Genomic DNA, 23651 nt, shown 5'->3' with positions numbered 1-23651 from the left:
AGAAACATTATGTGCGCGGCACAAAGTTCATTTTGAGTAAAAACAAACACATTAATATATCTTTAATAATAAAACGTTAATACGATGGCAATAAAGCTTATGTTCGTCTGACAGACAGATGAACATTAATAAAATAAAATTACTACAGCTACACCCCGTATTTGGGCGTGTCTACAACGATAGCCGTCGTAATAGTGAGTACAAGACTACGACGTCGCGTTGAACGGACGCATCGTTCCTAAATCAAATTACGCGCGCGCGTGAAAGTGTCAAAAACCAGAGACAATTATATTTTTTATAAACAATGGATAAAATTGAGTCTGAGACGAAACGTAAACAGCCAAAGCCGTTTTCTATAGAATCTTTAATTGGTGATCGGAAATCGCCTGAGATTGATATCGAGAATGCCGATTCGAAGAATTCTGATGATGAGAACCAGAGTGATTTGAATCGTATGCGATATTATTTGAATGGGCCATTTTTGCATCAGAGTAACTTTCCACTGTTACTTGGTTATACCGAACCGTGGTTGAGTAGAGTGTTTGGGGAAGGACAAATACGGGGAAGAGATAAAGAAGAAGACAAGAGAGACAGTCCTGTGAGTGTTGGGAGTGAAGAGAGTGACGGAGTGGAGGAAAATACGCAAGGTTGGTTCACAATTGATGAAATAATATAATTTAATGCCGCATATAAAAGGGATGAGTTTATATTATATTACATAATTGTAACATAATACGTTTATTGAATATATACCTACTACCGGTCAAAATTTTAAGACTATCATACATATTATAATTATAAAATAAATTAAAACTTAATGTATAATTATAGTATACTATAGGATCGTTCCGAACTCGTCACAAAAAACACTGACGAGTTGAGAATTTCAAATAAATTAATATTATTTTGCCCCGTCTCGCCACAGGTGCTTTAGGTAATTGTCTTTATTATTTTTTTATGACAATAAGGGACGAAACAAGCGGGATGTTCCTCTGATGGTAATTGACGCCCTGCCCATTACAATGCAGTGTCGCTCAAATTTCTTGAATAGCCCAACTGCGCTCGTCACCTTGAGACATAAGTCACATTTGCCCAGTAATTTCACTAGCTACGGCGCCTTTCAGACCGAAACATAATAATGCTTACACATTACTGCTTCACGGCAGAAATAGGGGCCGTTGTGGTACCTACCCAAAATCTAGCCGGCATCCTGTGTAAAGGAGCATCCCACTGTAAATATCTTAACATTAAAAATAGAAAAATATTTTCTGGCTTATCTACGATACGGCAGGACCGATTTTGACGTGATCGCGACTTATCACCGCCTCCCATGCTCTTCTGTAAAACCAGAGTACCTAATTACAGGAACGTCACTGACCGCATAAGAGCGCACTCGCTTTTTTAAAGTACCTATGTCGTATTAACCTGGAAAGAAAAAAAAATCCTTTAAAACAAAGTGTTGCTTGTGGTAGGTACCAGGTGGACCTGGTTTGGTTAATAAATCATTGTATTTGTTGGATGCTATTTCTAATTATGACAGTAAAAACTACCATCATGTTCACGAAGCATCCCTCAAACAATGAATTCAAGCTCTAAAGGTTGGTCCAATCAATATACGATAATTTATATTTATACGGTTATTTTTTATGAAATTTTTGTAATTATTTAAACATGATTCATATATTGGAAACCTTAGAATCTAATTTGATTGAAAAGAAAGGGCCATTGAGTTTTTTGTATGTTATCCCCACGAGCTTTACTTTTTCCGAATATATGGTAGATTCAGTAACTTAAAGAAATATTTATAGTGTCGATTCCAAAGCGCTTAATTTAAGTCTAATTGAATATAGTTTAGTGACTTTGACTCTGACTTTGAATTTGGAGGTGTGGATGAATAAAACATATATTATCCTTCTGGATGATCACCTTCTGGTGAGGATGGTGTTTAAGCTTATGATGTGGCATTCGATGCTGTTATTCAACGGCAAGACTCAGTTAAACTACCTGTGATAAATTCAATAAGACAAGTGATGTGTCTATGCAACGCCAAGTGATCGAGAAGTTTGGCTATTAAAAGGCATTAATTTGCTCAAAATTGATTCCTTTAGAATTATTTTTGACGTCATTTATAATACTACTACCGCTTCGGAAATAAATGGTGCTCTGAGAGAGAAAAAAGCGGCGTAAAAAAACTCTCCCACTTTGGGACTTTATAATAAAAGTCTATACATTTACCTCACAGCTATTGTATCTTATGAAGCCTACTAGAAATAGTCACAAGCAATCCCTTATTTCTAGTGTTATTATAATGGAATATAATAACACTAGAAATAAGGGATTGCTTGTATCTAATATAATCACTATTAAGAGCAAAAAGTTGACGATTTTTGTGAACGTATATTAAATTTTCATAAATATACTGACAATGAACAGTTATAATATTTATTTCATTAAATTTTTTCTTTGAGAGACTGTCTATAACCAGGCTGATATATATAGCACGAACAGCTCTCTTTTGCAGTGCAAACACTATATCAATGTTAGTAGCATGACCCCACAGCAAAATACCGTACGTCATGATGCTGTGAAAATAACTGAAGTACACTAATCTAGCGTTAGCAACATTCGTGTACTCTCTAATCACGGGCCATCCGTTCCACGCAGTCAAATCCTACGAGCTGATATTGGTACCTATGCAATGATACATAAAAACATGCGGATGTTTTTTAAAAATACTGCTCGTAATAATTTCAAAAGTAATAAACAATTAATAAAAAACAAAGGGGAAGATTTTATGCAAATATCTCAAGGACTAAATTAAATTTTTAAAATCTACATGTTACATGAAACTGACACCTGGATCATACTGAAAAAGTTGACCAAAATAGTACTTGTAGGCTTATTATGCTTTGAGTCAAACGCCGTAGGGATTTATTATGGGGCCTATTTATAATCGGCGATTACATGATCGTGTGGAGGGCTTATTCGCTTCTAGTTTCGATCATTGTCTATAGTCGTCATAGTGATCGCAACGATCGGTGACTTGTCAGATTTTCGGGCACGCATCAAAGACCATGTCAATCTATTTTCTTAAAACATATGTTCAATATTGATATTGTCACTATAAGATGTTGTTAGGTGAGCTAATTGACTAATAACTTAAGGCATAGGGACTAAGTAAATTTACAGACTTGATATAACATGGATCTCACAACTTTTAACGGTAGGAGAATTCAGTTGCGAGGCTTAGTTGCTTTACAAGTTATGTTTTGATGGCATTCGTATAAAAAAACAACGTTTGCCGGGTCAGCTAGTAAAAAAAAATTATAAAAGACCTAGGTTAAGATTCACATACTTGCACAGGAATTCGACCCCTGTTCCATGTTGCGCTATATAGAAGCAAAATTGTATAAATAAAAAAAGTAAGGGTTGCACTCCGGGAGTGCCGGCAGAAGTGAAAACTTAAACATTAACGTTGTGCATTTAAGAATGTTTTGGAATGGTTAGGGAATAATTCCGCACGACTGGCTCTATTTATCAGTAAAAAAAGTACTAGCCTTTATGTCGTTAAATACAATATTCATTTATTGCGCTATCGTACACAAAAAGGACAATTTATATTACATAAAAATGTAACACTTCAAAACTATTATATTTATTCTCTCAGAAAAATCAACTTTTATTCATAATAAACTGAAAAAATATTTCACGACTGAGATTCGGTTCCTCGACCTCGCGGTGTTTCGGCTTCGCAATCACAATGATTCAACCACTGGTCCAATGATCGTATGATCATTTAGTTAAAATTGCCGAACTATAATTAGTTGAAAGTATAAATTAGTTATAAGTTTTAACAAAGCTTCAAAAGAATTAAGAAAAGGTCACTTCTTCTTCTTGAGGTGCCATCTCCTACCGAAGGTCGGCTATCATTAGTGCTATTTTTATTTTTGACACAGCAGCTCGGAACAGGGATCCTGTGCTAAGGTTGAACCATGTCCGGAGATTCTTAAGCCATGAAGTACGCCTTCATCCAGGAGGACGCTTTCCCTGGATTTTTCCTTGCATGATGAGTTGGAGCAGGTCGTATTTATCATTACGCATTATGTGACCAAAGTACTGCAGCTTGCGTACTGCTTACTGAAAGGTCACTTATAACTCTTCAAACATATAGTAATTATTATTACGTGTACCTTCTCATGATATATATTTTCTTTAAACTTAAGCAATACGATTGGCTCAAGAAAGAAAGTTTTTACACCATTAGTGATGACTTCGTGTATGATTCAGAATTGTAACATTAATTGTTAATGAGTAGAAAACTTACAGTAACACTTACATATTAGACTTCGATTTGCCTTTAACAATGAAGCCCCAACTCGTGCCACTGTTTTCAACTGGTTTAATGAGTTTAAACGTGGTCACACTAATATCATCTATTCATATGATCTGCGTGAGGGAGTAGTCCTTCTACGGCGACGACTGAAGATAACATAAGTGTTGTTCGGCGTATAATAGAGACTGATAAAATACTGACCTTTCGGCAGATTTGGACAAGCTTAGGCATCGGTATGAGTCAAGTGCACAAACTCCTCCTTGAACATTTAGAAGCCAGAAAGCTTTGTGCCTGGTGGATACTTACTTATAATATGACCGAGGCCCAACCGTGTTGATTGGTGCCGTGGGGATGGTTTAGAAATTTAACGGAAGTCTACAAAATCCTTCGTTTGATTTGCTTATGGGTGACGAAAGCTGTATTACCTGTCTACCGCATTTATCATGGGTAGTATTCCGAAGAGCTGTTTGACCTAATTCCTGCCGCCGAATTCCACCTTCACACGAGACGACTTAAATTAGGATATCATACTCACCATCTGGATGTGTGGCGGTCCTCCACAGTGCGGTTTTCAAGGGACTTTCTTCCAAGTACAAAAAGCTGTGGAATGAGCTTCCCTTTGCGGTGTTTGCTGGACGATACGTCATGACAGTGTACATACATACATTCAAAAAGAGCGCGTACACCTTCCTTAAAGGCTGGCAACGCTTCACTTAACATCACGTGATCGTAAAATGTAACGGAATCCGTTTGTCCTCCTTTTCCATAAAAAAAAATACTATTATGATCCGGAAACCAAAAGAGAGTATGTTCAGTGGGTGTTTCCTTCCGAGGAGTGTCCAACTAAAGTAAAGAGAGGTCGAAGCTTGGGAAAAAATATGGTGGCCCCTTTCTTTGGAAGGACGTAATAAATGCTTTACAGGATCGAAAAACAGTTACTACAGTGTGCTACACTAACAATTATTTGCTACTTGTCTTTGAAAAAAATCGGGAGAAACGACCTCGCAGTAGGATCCTTCTTCATCACAACAACGCCTCGTCGAAGACCGACAGGCGAACGATTGACTATTTGGCGACGTTACATGTGGAGTACTTGGATTACCCGCCGTATTGCTGCAGCTTCGACCTTGCAATATTTATTTATCCCCAAAAGTAGGAGAAAAACTTCGAGGAAAACATTAGGACGCCCAGGCAGCTATGGTTGCGTTTAAAAAGGCCGCCGTCAAGGGGGGCAAAAGCTCCATCGGATGCAGCGATGTATTGACGGGAGTGAACATTTTCAGTTTAACATGAATTTTTGTGTAATCTAAGAAAATTAAACAACGGTTTTGCAGTGACGTCAAAAATAAACCCTGAAACAAGTGAAAACTGTATCTTCGGAGTGAGTTAATCTTCTGTTAGATACAATAGATTAAATCGTGAATTGTTCAGGTTTAATGCTTACATAATTTATACGTCTAGAGAGACTGTGACAGTTTGTCGAAATTTGTCGAAAATTGAGGTTGCCTGTTAACCTCTATTTTGAGCAATGTAACACAAAGTGGCATACAAATCGCGAGTGTAAGACGTAGCTTGTCACACACACTAAAGTATAACCTGGTCTGTTTTTATCGGTTGTCTAGCAGCAAGAGACTTCATCTTGACGTATAAGGTTTTATGTAGTCTTTGGTCTTGATACTGAAGTTCCAATATAAACCTTATATAAATTTTTATTTAACTGTAGGATTTCTTCAATATTTGACTAGGAGCTTTGACATTTACACAGAACAACGACTAACAAAAAATCGTAAATTCACAATTAGTGACGCCTTGTTGACAATAACTAGAAGCGTCACGCCACTAGAATCGCATCTGCACCGTGAAATTTGTGAACGCATTTGGAGCGTTTTGGCGGGAATGTCACACGGATGACAGCTGTCATGTTACGAAGGGGCAAAGGGCAGCCTTTGTCATAATCGATGATTTAGTTTAAGTAGTCGCTAATAACTATTTTAATTTTGCATTTAACGGTTCTTCCAATTTGTGTAGCACTGTTTCGCTCCAAAATGTAATACCATCGTATGAGATATAACACTGTGTGCTTTTAAAAATTTTTTGTCAAAAGAATATTTCTCATTTTATTTTATCATCTTTACACCAGTTGATGATGAGTAAACATTATTTTATTGTACCAGCATACGCAGTGTTGGCTTGTCCCCCACTAGATAGACCGATTCGTCGGTCGTCGTCGGTCACTCGCGACGATCGGGTTAAGATCGCCGGAATACGTTGGATGAGGGCAGTGCAGGACAGTTAACTGTGGAGATATTTGGAGTAGGCCTTTGTCCAGCAGTGGACGTCTTCCGGCTGATGATGATGATGATTATTCTATTTTGGTTTAAAGCGTGCCGTGAATTTTCTAGGCAAATGAGGCTTAACATCTTACCTTAACGTGGCGAACTCTATTGCCTACGATGCCGCTCAAAATTTCAAGAATCCTTATCTGATCTTTTACTATAAGAATTAGGATTATTGTATAAGCATGTAAATCGCCAAACAAAAGACTTAAAGGCTAAAGTCTAAACCGTGTTGTAGGCATAACCTGTCTTATTAATAAGCGCAGTGTAAAATTACCCTGAGCTTAAATTTACTTCTCTCTGTCATGTAGTTTTGTAGGGTCATGTTACATAGGAAACAACAAAAAGACATAACACACAATAACATAGAAAAAAAATATATTTTTGTTTATTATGTATTATGTTTGCTGCTGTATGCTTATTATGTTTATAACAATTTCTTGAAAATGTGCTAATGCGCATGACAATTTATCAAACATATTATTACGTATTGGAAGGCAATAGTTAATAATCTGAGGTTTTTAAAATTTAAAAAATAATGTAAATTAGGTGAGCCGTGTCTATGCCAGTTAATTGTATTATCAAAGAGGATGTAAATACTACGTAATAAGACTATCTAAGTAAAAATTGAAATTTAGTTTAGTATGAAACGTGCAATGATTTGACATACGTTTGAAATAATAAAATTACAATGTTCTGGCGACCAAGTATAATCTGGCTAAGTTCGAAAGCGATCACTTGCTTGAAACGTAGTGGATTTCGGCTATCTCCGTTTTTTACAAGATTAGAGCCGTCATCTGTCATTCTATCAAACACAGCACACAATCAAGTAAAGCGCTATTTTCTTAGAGAGTTTCCCTAGGCTTGTAATATATACAAAAAAAGAACTATACAGGTTTTTTAACAATACTTTTGTTTATTTCAGAATAATTATGCATTTCAGAATAACTAAGCCTAACAACAAGTAAAAACTATAATATTCCATTTCATATTTCGTTCTCGTGCCAGAGTTTGGCGAGTCAACATATCCTAAGGATGCCTCGTGTAGAGGTGAAACACGTGTCGAATTGTTTTAAGACAAATATTGGTGTAATTAACACTAAGGAAAACTAAAAACATTTGGATAATAATTGTCTGTAGATTTCCGCAAAGTAACGCCTACTTCAATAAATTTACCTTTCTCCAGATACAGAAAGGAATTTTTAAATAGGATTCATATGGCAAAACATAAATGCAATTTCGTTTATTACCTAAAGAGGAGCGCGCGGTACTGAGCAATCGAGCGCAGCTTTTTTTTAAACTTTAGTTTAGACAGTTAAAGTCCCTATACCAAGTCGTAAATTTTATTGCAAAATAGTTATCCAGTATTAAGCTGGACATAAAAAATTAAAATAAAATCTCAATTTTTTCACCATGAAAAATTACTGTAAATTTTAAAATACTTCTTTGTTTAACGTAATATTATCTAATTCTGAAAATAAAATATTTTTTTCATAAGTACTTCATAGAAGTAAATTTTTGTTTGAGTTTAAAAAAAAATAACAATTTTTGTTGATTATCCCATAAGGTCCTCTTAATCGTTAATTGATAGTAAAAACATAAAACAGTACAGGACATAATATTATTTGGAATTTATTTAATGCCTTGAGTGTTGGGTGAATGGGTGTGTGTTAATGATATTATGTAAATTGTGAAGTTTGTTTATTGTGTGTTTAGTTATCATATTAACAATAAGATGTATCAGTAAATTTTAGAAAATAAATAAAATCTCGATTAAAATTTCATCTGATTAGAAAAGCAGAAATTGCTCTAGAATCTGGCAGCTATTTGGATATTCAACAAATATATTCATACTCGGTGTGAGAACTTTAAATCGAATCGAACGTGCATTCCATTTTTAAACATTTTCTTTTTCATGCAGTCGATGTAGGTACATTAATCCGGTGATTTATTTTTAATTTCACAGAATATAATATAATATTAAAAGTAGGTATTTATCAGATTAGAAGAAAATTGTAATTATTATTAAATAAATTGAATCACATCAAGTTAAAATATCATTTATTCACTAAGGTCGAAAAGTAACACATGAATGTCAAAATTTTAGGTATAGGTATTTTGCCACTTATCATCACTTCACGAAACACTGACAAGATCTCGCAAGAAACTCATTTCCACTCTATTATATTAATATTTACAGCTTCTGTATTTGACATATTGATCTAAATTCGATATTGCCGGAATTATTGATCTCATTATCGCGCGTAAACTGTACTAAGTACTACATTTAACACGCGAGTTGAATGCAGAGTTCAGGAATGCGAAAGTTTTTTTTTATGAAAATAAGTGACGAGGCGAGCCGGACGTTCAGCTGATGGTAATTGATACGCCCTGCCCATTACAATGCAGTGCCGCTCAGGATTCTCGAAAGACCCAAAAATTCTGAGCGGCACTACAACTGCGCTCGTCACATATGTTGTTAAGTCTCATTTGCTCAGTAATTTCACTAGCTACGGCTCTCTTCAGACCGAAACACAGTAATGCTTACACATTACTGCTTCACGGCAGAAATAGGCGCCGTTGTGGTACCTACCCATTATCTAGCCGGCATCCTGTGCAAAGGAGCCTCCCACTGCTGTGACCTAATTATAATTGATGACCATAATCATGAGAGTGTCGATAAATTTAAACAATGCTTTAAGTTTACAATTTTACACTAATTAAATCTCAAATTTTTACTCTGCCTTTCGTTAACGCACATTTGTAAATCATTTTTCGCCATTCTCGTATTTGGCGACGAATAAAAACTTTTTTTTAAAAGAAACCTGATGGACTCGCTTCAGTCATTATGAAAATCAAAAACTACGTTTAAGAAAACCGACTTATAAAACTGAAAGGTATCAAATAACTAAAAATTTTATTTAATACACCTTTACCTTTAGTACCTATTAATAAAATGCTATTATTTATATGTGCTACCTATCGATAGGTTTTAAGTCGATGCCATTACAAAACTAAAAAATTACGTAAATCGGATCATAAATCATAACGATCATATCATAAAGATGTACATACATAAAAAAAATACCGATCGAATTGATCCTCCTTTTTGAAGTCGGTTATAACTACGGCACAGCACTACACTGTAGGTGCCCAAGGCGAAGCGCACGGGCAGCGGAGATAGATCCTCCCGCTCTTTGCTCCAGGCTCCGACTGCATTCAACTCGCGTGATACTATGCGTTTTAATCTAGCCTATACTGTGAAACTCAATAAAGAGAGACAAAAAGTAGTTAGCAACTGATTATATTTACACAAATTTTATTTGTGTATTAATCCTAGAAGTGACGGTTACCACTTTAAAAACATTACAAATTGTTTAGATTTTCAAGTCTATTTCCTAATATGCAAATACTGGGGTTGAGCAGGTTGTCAACTGTAAAGTAGATCCTGTGATGAAGCCACAAACTGAGAGTTGAACAAAGCATACAAGATTTTATGACCATTCACCGTCACTCGAACGGTTAGCTCAGTTGGAAGAGCACTCGCACGGAACGTGAGATGTCGTGGGTTCGAGTTCCGCATCGTTCATACAATTTTGATTTCAAATTTTATTTGTGTATTAATCCCAGAAGTGAGAGTTATTTAAAAAAATTAAAAACACTTTTAAAACATAACAAATTTGTTCTGATTTTATTTTCATACCAAGCTCTTTAGTGTCGATTGGTGGCAGATCACAGCCCCGGTAAAATGGATTAGTTCAAGCAGCAGCTGAATGCAAACAGTGTCCGTATTCAACCTAGATTGTGGCCTTAAACACAAATTATTCGAACTACCAGGTAAAACTCTCTCTATAAATGTAAGCGTCCCTCCAGGTAAGAGCGAAATTTATACACGCCGTCAAAATCGACGAGCAGCTTTCAAATCGCCCGTACGGAACACGCAAGTTCTGGGCGTTGTACCCACGTAACTTCAGCCAGCCGCCAATGAACATGGAGAATTACTCCTTGACATACAGAAAAGCAGAAGGCCAATCTCCTAGGTACTCTTTTTGCCGCAGATTCGACTCCTAAAGCCTCTTCTCTCCTCGCGATAATAGGCTGCACTTTACCATCCAATCCCTAAAATGCTGACTTGTTTAACCTTAACTGTACAACACCACGGAGAGCATAATTGCGGTGTTAATTCGCCCCAGTCCCAGAGGGTCCCCAGTTTATCAACGGCTGACAAAACCAACGGCTGTCACCATGATTGATCAGTTGAAGAACATCTAGAATGCATTTTATTTATGGAAAAAAGAGGACAAACGAGCGTACGGGTACCTGGTGTTAAGTGGTCACCACTGCCCACATTCTCTTGCAACACCAGAGGAATCACAGGAGGAGCGTTTTCGGCCTTTAAGGTACGCGTATCGTCCCGAAAACACCGCACAAGGAATCATCCGCAAGTCCATCAAGGAATCAACTCATTCCACAGCTTTGTAGTACGTGGAAGAAAGCTCCTTGAAAAGCGCACAGTGGAAAACTGCCACATATCCAGATGGTGGGGATGATATCCTAATTTGTGGCGTGTCGTGCGAAGGTGGAATCGGCAGGAATCAGGTAAAACAGCTCAAAGATGGATACATGTATAGCTGGGGCTTGGCAGTGAATTATTGGATGCCTCCAACATGTATCTTTAACCAGGTGGCAGTATATACCTTAGCCACTGTACTGGTCACATATAGAGTATTGTCCTCATCTCTAGTCTTGTACATGGCCAGCATCCTGGGGCTGTGCTATGAACTATTCTCACCAACAGCTGGGTCTGTGGAGTTCATCTACAGTGCGGTTTTCAGTGAAGTTTCTGCCACGTCCGAGCAAACTGTAGAATAAATTTCCTCGCATTGTGTTTCCAGGACGATTCAACATGTACCTTCAGGGTGCGTATACTATTCTGAAATGTTAATAACGCTCCTGTGATTTCTCTGGTAATGCAAGAGAATCGGGGGTGCAGTGATCAACTAACATACAATAGTTAGTCCTCTTCTTCTAAAAAAACTGCGGTTCTTGTAACACCTCGTCTGGTAAAGGTGGTATCAATATCAGCTGCATTGCCCCATAATAATGAAATACCTTAGGACATAGACTATACTTATTCTGTGACAATACCATGAAAAAAAAATAAGTATACTAAGAAGAAACTAAGTGAGCCGCGTTTATGCCAGTTAATTATATTATCAAAGAGGATGTAAATACTACGTAATGAGAGGCTGCATAAGTAAAAATTTAAATTTGGTTTAGTATGAAACGTGCAGTGATTTGACATAAGTTTGAAATACAATAACAATATTGTGGCGCCGAAGTATAATCCGGCTAAGTTTGAAAGCGAATAGTTGCTTAAAACGTAGTGGATTTCGGCTATCACCGTTTTTTACAAGATTATAGCCGTCATCTGTCAATCTATCAATCACAGTACGTTTCATACAATCGAGTGCATCGTTTTTTCTTAAAGAGTATGTATGTAAGTGTAAGTTTCGTATGTATCTATGTATAAGTTCGGTCGTGTGGTCTAAAGCACATTCGTTTTGCATGCCTCACAAGTGAAGCGTGAGGTATTGCCCTACAGTAACTCTCGACATGTCAAAAAAATAAGTTAAACAGGTTAATATGAGTGCACTTATATCAAATCAAATATTATGTCAGGTACATCCCTACTAATATTATTTTGTGAATGTAAGTTTGTTTGTTACGCTTTTACACCGGAGCTACTGAACCGAATTTGATGAAGTACAGCGATAGCCTAGAGCTTGTGAAAGGACATAGGCTTTATTTTGTCCCGGATAAATCCGTGGTTTCCGCGGGATTTGCGAAAAACTTGATATTCACGTAGATGAGCTATAGCTATTTATAACAATACCAATAGAATGAGCATTCAATTCGCTGTCGATTAATTATTATTTATAAAAAACTAAGATATGACTGTGTATTTTTATTTTTGTATATCTATCAAATACATCTTTATATATATAGATCCAGTGTCCTGATATTTGTTCCCAGTGAACTCCTAAACTAATGAACGGATTTTATGGGGATTACTTCATGGAGTGCAGTTTAGTTCAGTCTGAGATATAGGATAGTTTTTATTTCGATTTGGGACCCATAATTATCTTTATTTCCAATATTTGTCTTGTATGGACATATTTTCTATGAGATAATTTATTGACGCCCGGTTTGACAGTTCTGCTGTGAAACAATTTCATTGTAACAACAGGGAACATATTTTACGAAATAATTGTTGATATTAGAAATATTATTATCAAATACATATAAAAAAAACAGTTTTATTTATTATATAGGTACAGAAAATTCTCTGTCGGGTCTACTAGTAAAATATATTTCAATACAATTATTCTGTTTAACATACTTAGTACCTAAATAATAAGATTAAAAATATTTTTTTCTGGACGCCCGTGTGTTGATAACCGTCCGCGTCGTACCGATTTTTTTTATCTAAAGTGACACTTTCTCAATTAATTATTATTCATAAAAAATAAGATACAACTGTGTATTTTTGTATATCTATCTATACATTTAATTATAGTATTTTGTTCGTCACCTTAGAATGATTTAAAATTTTAATTAATCAAAATAAAAATAATAAAGGATCTACTTTTATTTTTATTTCATTATTTTCATACATCTTATTTAATAATTTTTTAGGTTTTTTCCCTTATATTTTTACAAGTACAAGACATTTATCCATAACGAATCCATTATGAATTTCATTCATATTATTTGGATGAATTAATAATTCTCAACATATATTTATTCATATAATTCCCCAGTCACATACATTTGTGAAAACCGAAAAAAAAATATTTTAGAAATAACTTCTATTTTGATCAATTACATGCACACAAACTGTCATACAAATCGGGAGTGTAACGGCTGTTCCCAATATTCAGTCTATCTCCGGTTGTGGCCTACTTGAGATAAAAATCGTAACTATCGTTGACTTTTCTGTCCCAATAAACTTATCGACGGTAACTCACCTTATCCGTACACGCTGTGGGTCAATAGAAGTACGTACAGCTTACCAGCATAGAAGTTTGTATGGAAATTGAAATTCACGCGTCCCAATTTAGGGCGATAAGAATGTCTTATCGGGTATATTGGGACAGCTTCAGATTATTGACAGCTAATTACTGACAGCAGAAGGTAGTAATTTATCTCTATCTGCAGATAGTATATTGAGAACGGCCGTTAGACGTAGCTTGTCTAACAGCAAGAAACTCTTATAGAGACGTATAAATTATCTAAATTTCAAGTTGTTCAATTTGTGTTTCAAGATAAAAGTGCTATTGAGCTTGACACAAGTTTCATTAAAAAAGTAAATGTGTGGTTCTATGAAACCACGATGCAAGTGAAACTTTTTTTTTCACAAAATAACATTGATATCAGCATTATAACCAAAATAAATAAAAAAACAAATTATAAATTTTTAAATTTCAAAAAAAAATTAAATAGAAGACAAAAATAAAATGACACCCAACAACCAAACCACAACCTGAGAGTTGAACAAACCATACAAGATTCATGAACTTTACGTCACGCGAACGGTTGGCTCAGTTGAAAGAGCACTGATAGATGCCTATATAATAAAGATTTCACTTTAGTAAATAAACAACATATAAAACAGCTTTATCTAGCTTTGCTCGATAATTTATTCAAGATGTAACCAAATATTGAATAAATTATCGATCACGAGGTTAATATATTTTATTCACACACTTACCTCTTCTTCTTTGGCGTAACAAAACAGAAATCCTTAAAAATATATTCCTCGTGCTATTTTACGTTTGTAGAAAGAATATTATTGTAATGAAGAAGGTATTAAAAAATACAACCAATGAAAATATTATGAAACTAGTTCCAAGAGATAAAAATCAGTCTGACAATCTTTCCATAACGGGGCAAAAAAGGTATATAGGCTCCAAAAATGTAAAGTAAATATTCGTAGAAAAAACTTGAAACGGAGTAATAAACATAGTAAGTTGTTAAAGGAAATAATCGAATGAACAGTGAAACCGTTTAATAAATAAAATAAAATGCATTATTCAAATCTTTAAAGCAATTATTATTAAGTGTAGTGTTAATAAAAAAATAAAACATAAAACTTTATCTACAACTTACTAAGTCTGTGGTCTCACATTAGTATTGTCCGAATCGAAAACCGATATACCGATAACCATAGTTGTTAACGATTCACGAACGATTTAACTTCGCCGCTCTACGAAACGCTATTTGTTCGAATTTTAAATTCAGAACGCGCGTGCTGGCGGGAACTTTATGCGTTTACAAAATTATGATTGACGTTGTCAACCTTATCATGTACCGTATGCCCTTGAAATAAGGTTTATTTTTGCCTCGATTATTATTCCGAGATGTATTTTACAATTCATTTGGCGCTTTCGATAACTGTCAATCGAGGCGGTAATACGAAATAAACGTATTTATTTGCTAAGGGATTGCTTTATGTTACTTCATGGAAATTGCACATTGCAAACAAGAATACTAAATTTATTTGGTGCCATTTTTGGCACTTTAGCCTTTGTTTCTACGAAATTTATTTTTGGATTAAGTTCCTGCACATATAATTTAAATATTTTGTGTATATATTTGAACGGCGCCTTCAGTATTTTAACGGAAAACTAAAGCTGGGTTTTATCAATTTATTTTTGCAATAACAATCATGTTAAAGTATTGATTAAGCAAAAAATGTGTTGCACTATTTGACAATTTTTAGATGATGTCGTAACCATCCAATTTTGCCGGCTAAAGCTATTGTTAATGATAAATAGCGACCTGTAAAAAGTTTCAAATAAACATTTGATATTTTCTTGATAGCTAAAAAATATGGTTTCCAGCTCTAAGTCAGCCGCAGCATTAGGTTTTTTAGGTGTGAACAGAACCTATACCTATTATTGTTTATTTTATTTTAGTTTATTAATTGCAATAAAACTTGAGGAATTAGTAGTCTCTAAGTAGTAAGTAGCAGTGGGAGGCTCCTTTGCACAGAATGCCGGCTAGATTATGGGTACCAAAGCGGCGCCTATTTCTGCCGTGAAGCAGTAATGTGTAAGCATTACTGTGTTTCGGTCGCCGTAGCAAGGGAAATTACTGGGCAAAGGAGACTTAACATCTTATGTCTCAAGGTGACGAGCGCAGTTGTAGTATTCAGAATTTTTTGGGTTTTCTCAATGATCATGAGCGGCACTTTATTGTAATGGGCAGGGCGTATCAATTACCATCAGCTGAACGTTATTATTATTTATAACAGTCACCTTTTTTTTTAATACAAAATTGAAAAATCATGGTTGCCAGTTAAAAAATGGCCAGTTAATTTTAGCTTAATCAAAAAAAAAACACATACTTGTAGAATCGAGCAGTGGGATCTAGTAGGTACTATGATATGTCACTTTTTAACTTAACTATGCCAAGGAATACGATGATGCAACACATTCTGCAGTTTGAAGTATAGACATGCTCGGACAGTAATTACAGAATAAATAGCACACTAAAATATATATTCCACCGTTCAAGAATAACAGCACCAGCACTTTTGTTAAGTTAATAATTAAAGCTGCATGGCGGCCATCTTGGAATTCGCCATCTTGGATAACCTTAGGGTACGGAGCTGATGATTAGGAGGCGATACAATTTTGGAGTTAAATATTCAGGTTGATAAGGTAGTGTTGTAATAGGTATTAGTTTTTATCAATGTCGTTCTATACATATGGACATATCATTCGCATTCTGATAACGGAACGGCAAAAGTGTGCTTAAAGACAATGTAAGCACACTGTTCTCCTTAGTCGTAAGTCAGCTGTGTGTCAATCAACAAGCCTAAGTGTGCTATAAAGAGTGCTTAAATAATACATTAACGACTCAAAAAAAAGATGGTGTGAGTTAACATCGGTAAGGTAATTTTATTTATATAGGATTGATGTGCAAAATGCGGAAGTAATTTAATAAAACGAATATTTCTTCTTTAAATATGATACAATATTATTGACAAGTCCCCAGACATGACCCGCTTGTCAGAATGGGACAATCGGGTTCTAAATTCAAAATACGCAGCTGAAACTGAAATAGTGTTTACATTGCTGCCTATTGACCAATAATATTTTAAGCAACTGAGTAAACGCAGAAATGTATAGACATAGCAGTCGAAGGTTATTATGGTGTCATTTGTGGCATGTGCCATATATGAAATATGGCACATATATGATATATTTGATTTTGTATGAGGTGCATTGTCTATATGTATAGAACGTCAATGGTTTTTATCACCAATTTGCTGTCTCTCAAATTAACTCCAAATATTACGTGAACCGCGAATTTCCACCGTTCTACATTTGTTCTTCAACTGTCACACTCATAATCATTCATCATATCAGCCGGAAAACATCCATTGCTGGAAAAGATCTCCACGACCCTCATCCAACGTATTTCGGTGATGTCGACCAGATCTTGTAGGGTGCCATACTGGCAGCATTGAAATGTAACATTTCTATAGGATTAAAATATGAATCTCCAATTTGACAGTTAGGTTTGTATCGTCTATGGAAAGTTTAATAAAAATCCTCCCACTGACCTCGTTATAAGCCCAGTACAATTGCAAACGAAGGTTTTTACAAAACCAAAACAATTGAACCCAGTCCCATGCGGATTTTTTCGGTTTGAAAGCTGAAGTGATGGACATGGTTCTTAGATTTAATAGACATTGGTTGTGACTCTTAGAATTTTTATTCTATTTCATTGTTCCCACATAAGTATTATCTAGGGTAATTGCTACCAATAACGGACCCTCGCAATTTCACATAAAAATAGGGCAATAACAAAAAGTGTCATCAGCTCGAATCCATTAAATACGCAGCCGAAGGGCAACAGCAAGTGGGCGGGGCGCTGACGTGGCTAAACTTGGACGTCTTTTATGGATCAATTGATGTGACGAGATTTTTTATTTACCCTAGTATTTCATTAGTGGTCTATCTCAGACTGAAATGATCTTTATTTTAACTGACTTTAACTAAGCAACTACGAATCATCATTTTTCATTTTATTTAGTGAGTTAGGGCCTGTGTTTTCGACACGGTTGTGCATGTTACGTGAATACCTGTATAATATCATTGCCTAATGAACTCGTACGCCTCATTTTTTATAATTAATATAACTCATCAAAGAGTGAAGTTATTATTATATTTCGATCTGCAAAATACAAGTCTCGTAATTATCTTTGCTTATTTTTCGCAAATAAAAAGCTAAAGATTGTTGATAAGTTCAAATACTTAGGTCACATCATTTCGAATGACTTAAGACATGACTATGACATAGAGCGGGAGCGTAGAGCGCTGTCAGTGAGGAGTAATATGCTCGCCCGCAGGTTTGATCCAAGCACAAATAATGTTAAAGCGTTATTATTCAAAGCATACTCTGCCAGTCTTTTTACTCAGGCGGCTTGTGGGTGTCATATTCGCGCGGGGCTTATAGCGTTCTACGTGTCACATATAATAATGCGTTTAGAAGCCTGTTGGGGCTACCCTGGCGTTGCAGCTCTTCTGGAATGTTTGCTGAGGCATCTGTTTTCCATGCCATAATGCGCTAAAAAGCGGTTTCCATGTTGCAGCGTCTTCGTGTTAGCAGCAACAGCATCCTAAAGATGATTGCTGCTAGAGCTGACTGTTCCTTCCAGAAACACTGGATACAGTTAGCTCTAGGTTTATAAATATATTTCACTAATAATACTAACGTAGTACATAATAATTTGTCCTACAATTTATATTCATGAAAATAGTATCAATTTTATATTAAAGCAACAAAGAAAATATAATTCATAAGATTATTAACTATTATAATATTAGTAATTATTTAATGAGCGAATTTATTTTAAGAATTGTCGCACAATTGGTTAAAACTTAGTATCCCGTAGCACGAACTAGCAGGTAAAAAATAAAGTATTTATGTATTATTTATTTTGTCATATCCATTTATAGCTGATCTCTACTCGGCGAAAGGAATATTCCTACCAAATTTCAAGATAGATAAAAATCTTATTATTAATTTAACCAAAACAAATGTTATAACTATATTTACAATACTATGATTACATTAAATTAAACTATCATTACGGGGAAGTGTACCAAGAATACTCGCAGCATCCTCGCGTTGTATAGCTAGGCTGGTCCGTTGCCTGAAATATCTGCAAGTTATTAGAAGTTACCTGTAGCTCTATTGAGGCGCGTAGATAGTAGTTTGTACATTCTCCGCACCTCTGGATCCTACGGGCAGAGAGTAACGGAATTAAACGGCCCAAAGATGTAAAACTCACTGAGAACGACATATTTTCCAAATATAATGATAGATCGAAGGAATTGAATTATTGAACTTCTATCAGAAGAACTCCCTTATCAACAGAGTTAAGAGCATTTTCTACATCTAATTTAAGCAAGACATCAGAGTTCGTCTCCTAAAAGTACGTCGTGCGTGTAATGCCGCTTTGCAACCACCTTTACAGCCGAAAACCTACTGAGATGACATGAAATTACTTAATAAGAAAGGAGATATAAGTTCATATAACAAATTTAAGAAACATGGCGTCGAAAAATGAAACCACGAATATAAGACGAATACCGCCGTGCCTTTTTCTGTCATGAATCAGTAATGTGTAAGCATTATTGTGTTTCGGTCTGAAGGGCGCCGTAGCTAGTGAAATTACTAGGCAAATTAAACTTAACATCTTATGTCTCAAGGTGACGAGCGCAATTGTAGTGCCGCTCAGAATTTAAGGTTTTTCAAGAACCCTGAGTGGCACTGCATTGTAATAGGCATGGCGTATAAATTACTATCAGCTGAACGTCCTGTTCATATCTTCCCTTATTTTCATTTAAAAAAATATTTTTTTAATACATTTGCTCAAATAACTTTTATAAGAAATAAATTATTAATACTAATAACTTTATTAAGAAATAAATTTTTAGTTAGTTGAGTTTATTGTGTTTTTATTATTCTATTAAATTGGTTCATTTTTTCGCAACTGTATTAAAAATAGTTGTTCAGTACACGTGCGGAACCGTCATTGCAACTTGTTCCGACTGTCAACCCTCACCTTCGGCTGCGCCTCGGCTCGGGTAGACATTTGTCGGAACTCTTTGCAATGACAGGCGTTCCGCTCTCGTAATGAAATATACTTTTTTCTTAGGAATTATTATTGAATATTGTTACATATATAGTTGCAACGGCCAAATGGTCCAACAGAAGACCAGCGTTGGTTTTCAAACCAGCAAACATGCTGAGTTGGGACCATTCATTCGATCGAATATAGTAGAAACATTTCAGTGTTTTTATATTTTTCTTGTTTATCTATATCTTAAGTTTATTTTTTCTTCTTCAGTAAAAACAATTTCATTTAATTCTTCCAGGAAACGATTCAGAAGACGACCCAGACCAGCCAAGAGAAAACAAAGCCAGAAGAAGACGAACAGCCTTCACGTCGGAGCAGCTGCTAGAGTTAGAAAGAGAGTTCCATGCCAAGAAGTACCTGAGCCTAACTGAGAGATCCCAGATTGCTTCCGCACTCAAACTGAGTGAGGTTCAGGTAACATTATGTTTACAATATTACTATTATTATTCGATTATTGCTTTTATCACACATGTAAATAAAGAGGAGTTTTCTTTATCTGAATTTTCATATGAAGGCGTTAATACATGCCAGTAATGTTCTGTATGGGAATTTGCTAGAAACTATGACAATTATAATCTTCACACGAGGAACAAACATAAACTTGTTATGCTTACTACTTGGTCGAGTTACTTAGTCTTTTATTGGGCGATGTATACCGCTTTTACACCATCATCCCAAATGTTGAAAACAAATGTGTTACGGAATTTAAAAGAATTGTTTAAAAAACGTTTGTGTGGTTAAGGTTACTATAACATATACGATTTTCTTAATGATACCTCAGACTGGGAATGGGGCGAACACCCTCAGGCTCTTTAATTTAAATTGTTTCTTGCTGTTTAACATTAGGTTATTAGCGCTAAACCAGTACACGATGTTATATAGAATATCGTTCACTTCGTCATAAATATCTTGGTTTCTTTTCACTTTGAATATCAGTGAAGTGTCGTCTGCAAACAATACTACCTTATATTTTTTTTCTATAAGATTAGAACGATCGTCGCTTTGTAACGGTGTACAAAACAAGCATCATTAGGATATTATTAAACCTTAAAGCCTCGCCTAGTATCGGTATACTGGGTCTCGAAATCTGGAGCGATTGCCAATTCCGCGGCCATCTGGAGGGCAAAGCCAAATTGGCTTCGAAGAAGCTGGGCGTCATAAATAGAACACAGCAATACTCCAAGCCAGCCCACATTCTAGCGCTCTAGAACGCGCAGGTCTGGCCAAGTCATATGGAGTAGAGAGAGTATTGTTGTGATCTCTGGTCTGGCGCACGCCAGTATCAGCTCGATCCATTTGACTGCTCTATGAACGCTGGATCTCTTGGCGTTGCGTAGAGATGTCGCATCATGGTGTGTCTTCTACCGTATTAATCACGGGGAGTGTTCCGAAGAGCTGTTTCACCTGATTCCTGCTGCCAAATCCACCGTCACACGACACGCCACAAATTAGGATATCATCCCCACCATCTGAATATGTGGCCGTCCTGCACAGACATTGCTTGCGTAGATTTCATTTAGGTAGGAGTCTAAAAATTGAATACGGAATTTATACATATTTTCATCGGTGACGTTAGGTTAGGTTAGCATCATTATTTTCAACATCTATGAAGTCAGGTTGGCCGAGTAGTCAAGGCGGCCCAAGTGGTAGCGTAGGTTCGAACCCCACACCTGAAAAATGAATTTTATTTTATTTTTATTTTTTATTTTATTTTATTTGGGACACAAAATAATTACACACTAGATGATTACATTAGAGGAAGAAATAACATAATTAGTACTAAGTGCATAACCAACGACAATGTCCTCGGGTTAATATATAAGTGTTACATTACAAGAAAGAAAAGAAGACTCTAATAACGCAGTAATCAAGAGATTATTACAAACAGATGTTGCTTACAATATTATTATGAGGTTAGATGTATGTATAAGTCTCCAATGAGAATACTTAATTTAATAACAATGAGATATTTTATGAATAAGTAATATATAAATTTGTTATTTTTTCTTATGCTTATATATAAGTATGTTATTTTGTGAAAAAAATTTGCAGTGACAACGGGGTTTCATAAAGCCATAGAATTACTAAGAAAAAGTCTTACCAATGAACTTTGGAAGAGAAAATAGGCCAAATGAAAGATTCTTTCTGTGGACTATTTTGGTCTTAAACTGTTCTTATTTTACAGGTCAAAATATGGTTCCAAAACCGTCGTGCAAAATGGAAACGGGTCAAAGCAGGCTTAGCGTCGGGCAGTCATTCTAGCGGAAAAGCCACCGGCACAAAAATCGTCGTCCCAATACCGGTGCACGTCAACCGGTTTGCAGTTCGAACACAGCACCATCAGATGGAGAAACAATACCGGTTGGACAGAACACAGCCATTGCCAGGAAGCCTACTCCAATCACAGACGTCAGCTTTCTTGAGCGCTTCAAAAGTATCAGAAAACCGTCAGCCGGTTTTTAATTCATTGAGTCGCAGCTCCGTTTTTGACGGGAGCGTATCGAGGCTGGCAACACTAAATCAGACTGTCAATTTGAGACATTTCGATCAGAATAGTCATAGTTGAAGTCTTATAAGTTATAAGGTTTGTAACTTAGATTAAGGATTGGTCTCCGCTGCGCTCTAACTAGGTACCACACTACCTAAGAACTATATATTATATTAATGGCCTTTTTGTTACGGCAACTATTAGATGCTTGTGTGCGTGGCAACTTGACACTCAATGGCATCTTTCAAATTTTGTAACATACGTTTCGTGTTATTTTACATTGAAATTAATAAAATACAAAATACTTACAGATGATATACCTATTGTGATTACAGTGTCTTGCTTATTTCTTGTAGTATTATTTTTACAAAGTTGTACTACTCAACCCGGCATTTTATTTTCAATAATTATAAAAGTTTATCAGAACATGTGGCACGTCAACGTCACCGATTGTACAAGACTGGCTCGATTACGCCCACTTTGGCGTAGTATTAGTTGCCGCACTATGCGACTATGCCTGCGTTATCTAGTAGGAGCGCAGCGGAGACCAATCCTTAATCTAAGTTTTGTAATTTGTGTAGATATTTTTCGGATTAATCATGCCTATTGTATTACGTAATAATTAAGGTTAAATAAATGTAAAAATGGGTGATATATAATTTCTTGTTTTACTCTTTTGTAACCAGCTAACACTGCATAGCTAATATTTTAACTAAGTTAAATAGAGAAAATAAATTGAACTAAAAAAAAAGAAACGAAAAAGCAGAAAACATTTTTCTTTTAGTGAACTGATTCTGATGCGATCTGAAGTCCACTGGTTTTATTTTAAAGTAAAAAACTACAGTCGCCTTTACATTGCTTTACTACGAACCGTTCATATTTTTAAAGAATACTATTAAACTCCGGAACGCGTCGGATTCGCCGTAGTCTACGGTCTTCAAGGAGTATTTTTTCAGTTTTCTTAATCAATGTGGCAAAACAAGTCTTTAATAAAATCTCTTTTAACGTTTACCTGGAAGACATCGCTGATCAGCAATGAGATTGCCTAATAGTGCTACCATGCCATCAAATTCCTTAGATAGTTACTCCAATAGTTATGATACGTCATGATAAAATCGGTTGTCTTCAAGTGTCTGAATGTCATAATCAAGGCTTCTATAGCTAATTCGAAAATCAGTAAAATAATACATAAATAATATATAAACCATTAAAATAAATTCGGACAGTGATGAAAGATGAGCAAAAAACTACGTTTAAAAAAACTGAATTCAA

General features: G+C 35.6%; 1 protein-coding gene across 1 annotated transcript; it reads left to right on the top strand.

The window, feature by feature from the left end:
- Positions 1-219: 219 nt before the first annotated feature.
- On the top strand, positions 220-23038 carry LOC126968346 (homeobox protein GBX-2-like). The gene is made up of 3 exons (XM_050813329.1): positions 220-647; positions 20130-20305; positions 22077-23038. The coding sequence occupies exons 1-3, from the start codon at positions 305-307 to the stop codon at positions 22455-22457; spliced, it is 900 nt and encodes a 299-aa protein (XP_050669286.1). The 5' UTR covers positions 220-304; the 3' UTR covers positions 22458-23038.
- The last annotated feature ends 613 nt before the right edge of the window (positions 23039-23651 follow it).

Source organism: Leptidea sinapis, chromosome 15 (assembly GCF_905404315.1).
Source record: "Leptidea sinapis chromosome 15, ilLepSina1.1, whole genome shotgun sequence".
Taxonomy (NCBI): Eukaryota; Metazoa; Arthropoda; class Insecta; order Lepidoptera; family Pieridae; genus Leptidea; species Leptidea sinapis.
This window is presented reverse-complemented; position numbering and strand designations above follow the sequence as displayed.

Bases quoted from the DNA above. Each gene is read 5' to 3' on its own strand.
- LOC126968346 (XM_050813329.1), top strand. From the start codon at position 305: ATGGATAAAATTGAGTCTGAGACGAAACGTAAACAGCCAAAGCCGTTT. The intron at 648-20,129 runs GTTGGTTCACAA...TAATTCTTCCAG, and splicing joins AGTGGAGGAAAATACGCAAG to GAAACGATTCAGAAGACGAC. The intron at 20,306-22,076 runs GTAACATTATGT...CTTATTTTACAG, and splicing joins TCAAACTGAGTGAGGTTCAG to GTCAAAATATGGTTCCAAAA.